Here is a 12,222-nt window from a genome sequence, read left to right on the forward strand (position 1 = left end):
TCTTTTTTCTCTTTTTGGGGTGAGAACAGAGAAAGCTTATGAGGTGCTTTAATGGCGCTGATGAGCTATTTGCTTCTTTCTGCAGAGCTCGGCGAAGATGAACACCAGAAGCCCTTTTTTGGATTTGAAAAAGGTCAGTTTTTTATGTGCTATTTTTTGATGGTAAAGTGTGGCGTATTTCTTGTTTATTGGAGAAGATTCAGCGAAACGAATCAGTTTTTTTTTGTTTTTTGTTTTGGATTGTTTTCAGTATTTCAGTTTGATTTTTCATTTTTGCGCTTTGATCTTTAACTGGTTTAAAGTTTGGTTATTTATGGAAGAAACAGTGGAAGAACTGAAGGTAAGAAAATATAATACAATATTAATGGAAAAAAAATAGGAAAAAAAGAAAAAACCTTAAGTTCCATTAATCTATATATTAACTTTTTATTCCGAGCAGCGAACAGAGTGCAAAATAACATTTTTTTTTCTTAATTTGATGTTTAATGATGAAGCATAATTTGATGCAAACAAGACAGCTAGGGAACTTCAAAAATATTTTTTTATAGATTTTTACCAACTAATTTAGTTAGCTTCTCCACTTAGGCTTCATTTGAGGCAGTGTCACCGATCAACAATTTTTTTTTAAAAGCCACATCCTCGAATTGAAGGCCAGCTGCGATCTAAACGGTAAAAATTCATCTCTCTTTTGAAACGAAAATTTTTACAGGCATCAACATTCACTTCAGCCGAACGGAACTTCACCAACGCCTAAAAACCAAATTTTTCTCACAACATAAATAATTTACTCAAAAATTAAGGCCAAAATCTAATCAGAATTTCAAGATAACATCTCATTGTAAAATAAGATTGGGCCAAACTCAGTGTGTTAGATAGATAACATCAAAAATCCATTATTTTAATAACAGTGCAACATTAATAACATTGGAGCAAGCAAGTGGTGCGTATGTTGTCAATTAAAGAAACCACCAAAAGACTTTGTATATCCTATTTTTTTCATTAGTGCTCCCCCTTGTCTTCTCCATTAAAGTTACAGAAGAAAACAAAGAAAACTCCAAAACGGAATCTGAAGAGAACAGCACAGATGGCTCATGTCAAAGCTCTCCAAGAGGAGTTTTAGAGATTCCTACCTCAAGCATTCATTCTGACACTGCAAGCAGCAACGATTCTTCTTCCTCCATTGATAGATCTCTGAGTCCTGAAGGGACTGTGCTAGAATGTCACAGCTCACAATGGAGGAATCTGATCGGCGGGCTGTTGCAGAGGAAGAAGAGAAACATCATGAGGCTGTCGACCTTCCCGCCGGCCATGAAAGCTTCGTGCTTGGAGAGGAAGTGCTTGGGAATGTTTCAGAGCGGTGAAGAACAACCCAAGGGAGGATTAGTTCAGCTGGAGATTCCGATGAGGAAGCCATGTTGGAGGAATTTCGACCTGCAGGAGCTTGTGGCGGCTACTGATAACTTCAGTCATGGTAAATTCTTGTAAATTTGATTTATATTAAGTTTCAGTAGAATTTCTGTTGAATTAGGATGTAAATTTGAGTTTTTTTTTGGTGCAAAGTTTGTTTTTGGGGTAAAATCAAGTTAGTTTAAGGCTATTTTAGTTGATGTTGATAGAAATATGGAAGATTTTGCATTACATACCACTTAGCTCACATATGTTTACATATCTATTCTAATACCAAAGCTTCAATTTTTACATACATGCCATCTTACCTAAACAAAAAATGGTGTATTTAACCAAAAATAAATAAATAAAGTTAAGTAGTATTTTTGATGTGATATGAAAGATTTCAGTGGTTTAAATGTAAAAAAATAAAGTTTAGGTATTAGATATGGAAATACATGAGAATTGAATGGTATGTTTATAAATGACCCTAGAAATTAATGATGACATCTAATAAATTTACCATTTTTCAAAGCATTTTTTTTACTGAATTCAAGCAAACAATTTAGCCCTTATGTCATTGTTTAATTTCTTCATGAATCTACCGAATATAGAAGCAGTTAATTTGGTTGTATTTATTTAACAGGATGCTTTTTATATATATTTTCTTAACCAAACTATAGTCTTATTTCATCAGTCTTTGAAAGTTGTTACTAATCACATAAATAATATAAAAAGCTGATAGCTTTTTAGCTCTTAATCCTCTGATTACTTAATTTAATTATTTTAACACTATGACTGTTTTTGGCTTTGGATGCATACAGTACACAGATTGAGCCATTCAACACTTTTCTTTGTTTACTTATGAGTGGTTGAGTGACATAAAACTTGTCCTGTCTCTCCTAAAAATGCTCATCTCATGATGTTACATACATTTTTTTAATTTAAGCAGCTGTAAATATCACTAATTACACTTTTCTTGATCAAGGTAAAATATATATAAAAAAATTTTAGCTGGCACTTAAACAAACTTACTAAGAAGATGATATAAAGGTGCTTCCATTCCAATCATCATATCACAAGCTCAGTTGGTGTCCTCTTAAGGAAAAAATATAGGGAAGATTTACATACATATCACTTAATTGCTTTGCATTTACATATCTTACACCTAACCTTCAATTTTTGCATCTATGCCGCCTTACCTATGCATGAAAATGTGTATTTCACTTTTTAAAAGTTAAAATGACGTTATTTTGATGTAATATGAAAGGTTGGAGTGTGTAAATGTAAATAAGTACAATTTGGATGTTAGATATGTAAGCACACAAGAAATGAATGGTATATATGTAAATGCCCATAAAAAGTAAAAGAAAAAATGAAAAAAAAAAAGAGCTTTTTTGAATAGTTTATTTGAACATTCTCATATTTTAAATTTTCTGTCTTGTTTAGTATATTTACTTAGACATGTGCCAAGGTGTTATATTTATTGAGGGGCATATCAACTTTTAGTACTGTTTCTAACAAAATCATAAATTACATTTTAAATTTATTTTAAAGTATGGTACCCTCTTCTCAGTGTTACACAACATGGTAGTTCTCCTTCTTTTAACTTCTGTTAAATGGAGACTCTGATCTTGTTCTGATAAATTTAAGGGGCATTTACATACATACCGCCAAAACCCTATATGTTTACACAACTAACAATGAAATTTTACATTTTGCATTCATACAGTAATCCTAGTCTCTTATATCACATTGAAGATATCAATACTTTAACTTTTAATAAAGTGGAATATACATATTTTCATGTAAAAATTAAAGTTTAGGCCTTAGATATGTAAGCAAGTAAATCTTTTAAATTTTATTGTGCTGCCTTGACTCACTTGAAGTGGTCTTTCAATCTGTTTTTTAAACATAAACATGCATAAATTTAATTTTTTTTTTAATCTCTATGTTGATGTGTAGTATTTCTAGATATAAATTCATTATGAAAATTTATTTTTATGAATATTTTTGGTTTCTTTTTTATTTCTAGATCAACTAAGGGGGTGATTTATTTATTTAATTACATCAAGATATTTTTGTTATTTATTATATTCAATTTGTGCTTTTTTGATAACCAAATTATGTCAATATTATCAATTTTATCTTAAAAATGAATTATATGTTTTTCTGTGGGCTTTTTATTACAAAAAGGGGATTTACATACATACCTTGCATTTCAGCGGATTTGCGTGTCTGACCCTGAAACTTTGATGTCTACTTATATACTTATATAACAATGTATAGTCATAATTGCATCAAAATACATGCATGAAAATGCATGTTTTACTTTAAAAAACATCAATGCTATTGATAATTTTTATGTGATGTTAAAGATTTAGTTGTGTTTTAAACTTCAAAAAAAACTAAAGATTATGTGTTAGATATGTAAATACATACAAAACATGGCATATGTTTGCAAATCCCATTAAAAAATATCTAAACTTATTGTACTTATTTTTAAATTTAAATGTATTAATTTCATTGTGATTGCACATTCTTGCTTTGTTTGGTTTAAATGTCTATTTTATTTTCCTTCTTGTGTTACACCTTACAAAACATAAGATTTATCTAATTTTCTTCTATGTTGACAATTTATTTATTTATTTATTTGCAAACTTAACAGAGAATTTAATTGGAAAGGGAGGGCATGCAGAGGTGTACAAAGGCCGTCTCCCTGACGGCCAATTCGTGGCCGTCAAGAGGTTAACTAAGAAGGAGAAAGAAGAAGAGAGAACCGGTGATTTCTTATCGGAGCTCGGAATCATTGCCCATGTGACTCACCCAAATGCTGCACAACTAGTGGGATTTGGTGTTGAGGGTGGCTTGCATATGGTTCTCCAATTCTCTCCGCATGGAAGCTTGGCTTCCGTACTTCACGGTATATTTTTTCAGTAAAGTATTAAAATAGTCCCTGATTATCTACATAGGACAATTTTAGTCACAATAGTCTATAAAATTGTCAAATTAGTACTCAAACTTTCTTAATGGGGGCTAAAATAGTCCTCCGTGGTGACTATATATAAGGCCATATGGAAAGAGTCTAAGGACTAAATTAACACTTTTATAGACTCTGGAGCTAGCCATTTTCAAAGAGTTGGGGAATTATTTTGACAGTTTTCTCTTTTTAGTAACTTGGTTCTCCTCTTTGCGCTTTTACTGAGATAGATAGCCTTTTATTATCTGTTCTTGTCTAGTCATAGTTTAATCAGACCTTAGAATGAGAAAATTCTAATTGACATAGCGAACTTGAGAATCTTTGAATTGAATAACACATTCTGAGTCTTAACTCATAGGGTATGGTCTACTGGTTTAAGCCAGTTGAGTCGAGCTTCAACTACTAGCTTGAGCTTGACTAATTAATTGAGTTTACGTTCAAACTTGAGCGTAATTCTATTAGATTAAGTAGGCTCATGATTGACTTCTTTCTCATGAAAGAGATATCAGCTTTTCTAATAAAACGATGAAAGGAATGGCAATGTATAGGATAGATGATAGGAAACCACTTGAAAAGGGGAAAATAAAAGTACATTTATGTTATTTCTTAACAAATTGGTCTTTTTAAACCATTCAATCTAGTTACTTTCAAATGTATTTTAAATTTATATTTGTTAAGTTTTGTGATGAGGTGAGCCTAGGCGATTAAGCAGAGCTCGAGATAGCTCCACTCAATTATAGCCTTAGTCCAGCCTAAGAGCGCAATATTAGGTAGTCTTTATCGTGACATGGAAGTCTAGATTACAAGTTTTATTTACTTATAAGTGTGTCTCAGGCTCTATGAGATAGCTCGACTCAATTATAGCCTTAGTCTAGCCTAAGAGCACAATATTAGGTAGTCTTTATCGTGACATGGAGGTCGAGATTATAAGTTTTATTTACTTATAAGTGTGTCTCAGGCTCTATTTAGTACAAATATGTCGATGTGATGATGCTTAATAAAATAAGTTCACCTTACTCTCATATAGTAATATAAACTACTCTATAACTTGTTACGGGGGATGCGAAAACCAAATTGAGATATTTGAAGCAAAACTTAGAATAAAAGTGCACAAAACAAGAAAACACAGAAAACGTCAAGATTTAATATTGAAAAACCCTGAGAACGGAAAAAAATTATAAAACCACACTACGCTAAGAAATTCACTATGAAGAAAATGAGAAGAATTATCTTATATTACACCACACTCGAAGCTCTCCACATTTTAGAACTTGAAAACCCTATTCTTCTCCCTCAAACAGAAGAACTTCTACACACAAGAAATTGAAATCGACACTCAAGGAAGCGAAAACATGAAGTGAAAATTGACTCTGTTCGGTTACTGGCATCGGGACACCGCGATATTACGCTGTGATGCTACAATGGGCGCGTTACCAGGGGCATTGTAATGTCACGCTCTCGGGTTCTGAATCTGGCGCGTTGCAGCATTGGGGTGTTGCATCTGGGGGCTGCAGCACTCCCCTTTAGGCTCTGGAGTGTCGTACGCTTGGGTTCTAAACTTAGGCTTAGGTGCTGTAGAATCCTCTTCCAGCCACTAGGGTGCTAGGTATAGCAAAAAAAAATTTTCAAAGGGCAATATGGGGTCACCCACATAGCCCCTGAGCAAATCATGCTTGATCGACAAAATTGAGGGCTTTGAGTGTCCAATTAATGAACATAATCAGGCTCCACATAATAAAATAACTAAATTCATACATTATAATATAATGTCACAGAGAATATGCACATGTAAAATCATATATCTGTAAATATATTTCTCATATAAATAAAAAAATAAAAAAAATAAAAAATTAAAAAATAGAAAACTATAGCTTAGCCTGGTTAAGAGAAATTCAGCTCTACAGGTTCGAAGGAGAGGCTCAACTGGAAGGTGAGGTTTGATATTGCTTTGGGGATAGCAGAAGGGCTTTGCTATCTTCATGAAGGTTGCCAAAGGCGCATTATCCATAGAGACATCAAAGCCTCCAACATTCTCCTCACTCAGGACTATCAACCTCAACATTTTAGAACTTGAAAACCCTATTCTTCTCCCTCAAACAGAAGAACTTCTACACACAAGAAATTGAAATCGACACTCAAGGAAGCGAAAACATGAAGTGAAAATTGACTCTGTTCGGTTACTGGCATCGGGACACCGCGATATTACGCTGTGATGCTACAATGGGCGCGTTACCAGGGGCATTGTAATGTCACGCTCTCGGGTTCTGAATCTGGCGCGTTGCAGCATTGGGGTGTTGCATCTGGGGGCTGCAGCACTCCCCTTTAGGCTCTGGAGTGTCGTACGCTTGGGTTCTAAACTTAGGCTTAGGTGCTGTAGAATCCTCTTCCAGCCACTAGGGTGCTAGGTATAGCAAAAAAAAATTTTCAAAGGGCAATATGGGGTCACCCACATAGCCCCTGAGCAAATCATGCTTGATCGACAAAATTGAGGGCTTTGAGTGTCCAATTAATGAACATAATCAGGCTCCACATAATAAAATAACTAAATTCATACATTATAATATAATGTCACAGAGAATATGCACATGTAAAATCATATATCTGTAAATATATTTCTCATATAAATAAAAAAATAAAAAAAATAAAAAATTAAAAAATAGAAAACTATAGCTTAGCCTGGTTAAGAGAAATTCAGCTCTACAGGTTCGAAGGAGAGGCTCAACTGGAAGGTGAGGTTTGATATTGCATTGGGGATAGCAGAAGGGCTTTGCTATCTTCATGAAGGTTGCCAAAGGCGCATTATCCATAGAGACATCAAAGCCTCCAACATTCTCCTCACTCAGGACTATCAACCTCAGGTAAATAAATAATTAATTAAATTACATAATCTTTTTATTTATTTATATTTTAAACCCAAAAAACATTTGGTTTTCATGCAGATCTCAGACTTTGGGCTGGCAAAATGGCTTCCAGACAAATGGACTCATCATGTTGTGTTTCCCATTGAAGGCACATTTGGGTGAGCCTTAGTCACTGTAAATTAGATAGAAATTTAAGAAATTTACACACATACCCCACAATTCTTTTATATTTTACATATCTATCATTTAAGCTTTCATATTTACATTTATTTCACTTTGATTCTATAAATTAATGCATGAGAAGGTGTATTTCACTTTTAAAATATAAATATTGGCATTTTTTGTGGTGCTGAAGTTTTGATTGATATGCATGCAAATATGAGAATTTAGGGGTTAAATATGTAACTATATAAGAATTGCATGGTCTGTATGTAAATGCCCCTAGAAATTTTTAGGTGCATTTACCTACATACCACCCAATTCCTATATCTGACACGTAAACCCTATTTTTTACATTTATATCGCCCAATTCTTTTATATCACATAGAAAATATAGCTATTTAGACTCTTAAAAAGTGAAATACACATTTCCATGCATATGCAAGGTGACATATATGTAAAAAATTGATGTTTAGGTGTTAGATATGTAAATACATAGGAATTGAGTGGTATGTATGTATATTTAAGGGAATTTACATGCATACCACCCCATTCCTATATATTTATATATACAACACCTTAACTTTATTTTTTTACATTTATATCTCCTAAATCTTTCATTTCGCATAAAAAAATACCACTATTTTAACTTTTAAAAAGTGAAATGCATATTTCCACACATAGGTAACATAACATAGATGTAAAAATATAAAGTTTAGGTGTTGAATATGTAAATTCATAGGAATTGAGTGGCATGCATGTAAATCTTCCTTTAGATACCTATCCCCTAAACTTAGTTTTTTTACATTTACATGCATACCACCCAATTCCTATATATTTACATATCTAACACCTAAACATTATATTTTACATTTATACCTCCCAAATCTTTCATATAACATCAAAAACATCACTTTTCTAACCTTTAAAAAGTGAAATACACCTTTTCATGCAGGGTTAAGGTGGCATATATGTAAAAAATTAAAGTTAGGTATTAGATATGTAAATAGCTAGGAATGGATTGGGTATGTATGCAAATTTTTTTTTTTTAATTTTTATTTATAAATATATTTAAAATTATATTTTTATATTGTTCAGATACATGGCTCCTGAGTATTTCATGCATGGGGTGGTGAATGAGAAGACTGATGTCTTTGCATTTGGGGTTTTGCTGCTTGAGCTCATAACTGGCAGAAGAGCAGTTGATTCCTCCAGAAGAAGCCTTGTGATATGGGTATGATCTATGCAAATAAAAAATTAGCATTCATGTAATTTTTTTTTAATTTTTATTGGGGCTTTTTACATACATACCAAGCAATTCCTTTGTATTTACGTATTTAACACAAAAAGTTTAATTTTTTTTTTACATTTATACCACCCAAATTTTCGTATCAGATCAAAAATATCACTATTTAACTTTTAAAAAGTGAAATATATCTTTTCGTTCATTGTAAGTGTTAGATATGTAAATATATGGGAGTTATGTAGCATGTAATGCAAGGGGGCATTTAAATTCATACCACCCAATTGCGATGTATTTACGTATCTAAAAGCTTAACTTTATTTTTTACATTTATATCAACAAATTTTTTCACATAACATAAACAATATCACTATTTTTAACTTGAAAAAAATAAAAATGAAATAGGTCTTTTCATGCACAAGTAAGGTGGCATATATGTAAAAATTGAAGTTTAGATGTTTGGTATGTAAATACATAGTAATTAAGTGGTATTAATGCAAAAAAAGTCTGCAAATTCAAACTCACAAATTCCCACAAAATTATTCCCAGGCGAAGCCATTTCTGGACGCCAAAGATTTCAAAGGCCTCACAGATCCTTCATTCGGAGAGGACTCTGATTCCGAACAACTGAAGCTCGCAATCTCAGTCGCCACAATCTGCATTCATCAAATCTCTACTTCCAGACCGAGTATGAGTGCAGTAAGCATTCCATCCAATCCTTCTAATCATTTTTTTTTCCTGATTTTTTAGGGGCTTCCTCTCAACAATGCAATTTATCAGGATTTTATTAAATCCTGTAAATCCGATGGAACTGTTTGACAATTTCAGTGGCCGTTAGGCAATCGGAAACCTGCAAACTTAAATCTCAAGCTCCCGCAAAGTTAAATCCGCGGATTCGCAGGATTTATGATTTACTGGATTGGAAATCGAAATCCGTGGAATCCGGAATTGTGGGATTTATTTTGCTTAAATCCGGCGTAAATTCATTGTGAGACAGCCCCTTAAGCTTCGGATCAGTTAGCTGTTCCGCCATTGTTGATGAGCTGTGGTTTAATGGAGTTGCAGGTGGTTCGGATTCTGCGGGGAGAAGAAGGAACGCAGGAGTTTAATGGAGGAGATTTGAGGCCGAAATATGCGTGCGAATTCGAAGATTATACTTGCTCTAGGTATCTGAGTGATCTCCACCGGCACAAGCAGCTGGCTTTGGAGCAGTGAGGAGGTTTAGATGTAAGGGGGAGTTCTGTAAAGGTTAAATTTGTTTGGGGTATTTTTGCAAATTGAAGAGTTTGCAGATTTGGAGCCTCTCTCTCGCGATTTAAGAGGAGATGAGCGGAGTTCTTAGCTCTTTATAGCTAAAAAAAAAGAGAGATTTGTGGGAACATGAATATAAATTATGATGGATGAGCTTTAAGATTTGCTTTAAAATTAGTGTCGCTTAATGAGTATTTGTATTCTATTAATCTTTAAGATAAATTCAACGATTTGCAAAACTTTGGATAAAATATGTAAATTTGGTAAAAATTATTCATATTCTGCAAAAAAAAAAATGGTATGATGTAAATTCAACGACTTGGAAAAATTTGGTAGCCATTTTTACATGTGCAGCACATGAGAGTTTTATATTTACATATCTCACATCTAAACTTTCATGTTCGCAAAGATGGCATTTCTAAGCTTTAAACTTATGATTTTGCTTTTTAAAAAATGGTTACAAATGTACCACATAAGAATTATGTATTTTCATATCGCACATATAAACTTGGTTTAAATTTAAATCATGTATATATATGCTATTTTTTGGGAAATATTAAAGATTTAACTATAGTGTAACTATGCAAATTTAGTAAAAATTATTCAAATGCAAAGATAAAGCAGTTGCATTACTACAGATACTGATGAAAAATTGTCATTATATTATTGAAATAATAAAAACCTAAATTTTAATTTTCATCACTTGAGAAAAATCACTAATAGTAATTTTAAAATGCAAAATATGCATTTTGATGCATAAATAGTGACAAATAAAAACATTTTAGGTGTTGAATGTAATGAAAAAAACAAAATTTTGCTCAACATAAGACAACTTCATGCAATTTAGAATCATAACAATTCAAAAACCTTAAATATAAATGTTTATATAATCTAGTAATGGTTCAGAAGGTGAAACCTAAGGGTTCATGATTTCTGGAACATTCTGGAACTCTAGACAATCCGCTCCAACTCCCTTGCATAGCTTAAAGTTTGATTGATTAATTGTAAGGAAGGTATCTCCTTGTGTGGTTGTAATTCTTTGGCCTTCTGAAAGAATAGGAATCCATTCTTGATCTCCCATTCCGGGTGTTCCTGTAAATATCAAATTACAATGATATTTCATTTCATCATATTACAACAATGATGAAAAAATAATATAGAAGAATCGGAAAGTGCACATCACAATGAGTAGTTGGCTTGTGCGCTGACTCGCTTTAACTATACTAATATAAAACAAATTTTAAGAAGTCAGTAGTTTTAAGTGCGAGATGGTACATAAAATTATATTTAACTTTTTAGAAGGTGGAGGTGAGACTTACAATGCTTTATGGCGGAGAATGTTGGCTTTTAAAAGAGAATGTTGCTGAGATAAAAATGGTTAGGTAGATGAGTGGCTTGACACTTAGAGGGTGTTTGTTGCGAGATCTTTACGTTAATAGAATTTCTCAAATCCGGATTTCCGACAAGCTCGTGACGGGAGCGAATGTCGCAATCAACGGGGACGTAAATCCGGCAAATCCATCTTTGTGGGATTTGGTAAATCTGGATTTGGCGGATTTATAGACGGAACGCCTGGAAGCAGACGTAACAAGAATAATTTCTGATTAACAGAAACTTGGATTTTGTTTTTTTTTTTTTTTGGATTTTTTTTTTTTTGTTTTTTTGTTGGTGTTTGGCTGGATTTGAGTTTAAATCTAGTGCTAAATCCTATTAAAAGTCAGCTACCAAACACCCCTTTAGAGACAAAATGTGAAACGAATGTATCTGTGAAAGAGTTGGTGTAGCTCCAGTGGCAAACAAGATTAAAGAGAGTCGTTTTAGATGGTTTAGTCACATTAAACATCGATCATCTGTTAATCCGGTTAGGAGAGATGCTTCAGATTCAACTTGTGTTAAGAAATGCAGTAATAAACCTAAAAGGACTTGGGCATATTGTATAAAAAATGATCTTAATTTTAATGAAAATATCACACTCAATAGGACACAATGGAGAAAATAATTGATGTAATCGACCCCACTTATGCGATAAAAGCTTGTTGTTGTTATTTCTTATAAAATGATTCTTATTATAATTCTTTTAATTTATCACTATTCTTATTATTTTATCATAACTATTGAATTATACACATTTTTTTCGATTTCATAATAAAAGAGCTAGCTCACGAGCCGACTCGTAGAATCAAACTTGAGCTCAAACTGAAACTCGAACTATCAATTAATCAAGAAGCTTAATGTCACCTCCCAAAAGAGCCCTTATGGGTGGTGGGCAGCCCAGGACTTAAATACTGCTTTTCGGCTCTACACCTAGCCAATGTGGGACTATTTGTCCGTGACATTAAGCT

General features: G+C 32.9%; 2 protein-coding genes across 2 annotated transcripts in view; one reads left to right on the forward strand and one right to left on the reverse strand.

The window, feature by feature from the left end:
• Positions 1–85: 85 nt before the first annotated feature.
• Positions 86–10,097, forward strand: LOC110019804 (receptor-like cytosolic serine/threonine-protein kinase RBK1; the record flags this gene model as incomplete). The annotated part of the gene is given in 8 exon segments (XM_020717642.1): positions 86–133; positions 1,031–1,471; positions 4,055–4,309; positions 7,070–7,224; positions 7,306–7,385; positions 8,485–8,620; positions 9,179–9,328; positions 9,695–10,097. Coding segments are annotated over 8 exon segments (1,415 nt in total), but the record flags the coding sequence as incomplete, so codon positions are not given.
• Positions 10,098–10,649: 552 nt separating this feature from the next.
• LOC110019788 (26S proteasome non-ATPase regulatory subunit 8 homolog A-like) overlaps positions 10,650–12,222 on the reverse strand; it is a 22,270-nt gene continuing 20,697 nt past the window's right edge. The window contains exon 6 of the mRNA XM_020717614.1: positions 10,650–10,972. Within this exon, the coding sequence (XP_020573273.1) occupies positions 10,832–10,972 (141 nt within the window). The 3' untranslated portion in view covers positions 10,650–10,831. The remainder of the gene's footprint in view (positions 10,973–12,222) is intronic.

Source organism: Phalaenopsis equestris, unplaced genomic scaffold (assembly GCF_001263595.1).
Source record: "Phalaenopsis equestris unplaced genomic scaffold, ASM126359v1 Scaffold000078, whole genome shotgun sequence".
NCBI classification, from domain to species: Eukaryota; Viridiplantae; Streptophyta; class Magnoliopsida; order Asparagales; family Orchidaceae; genus Phalaenopsis; species Phalaenopsis equestris.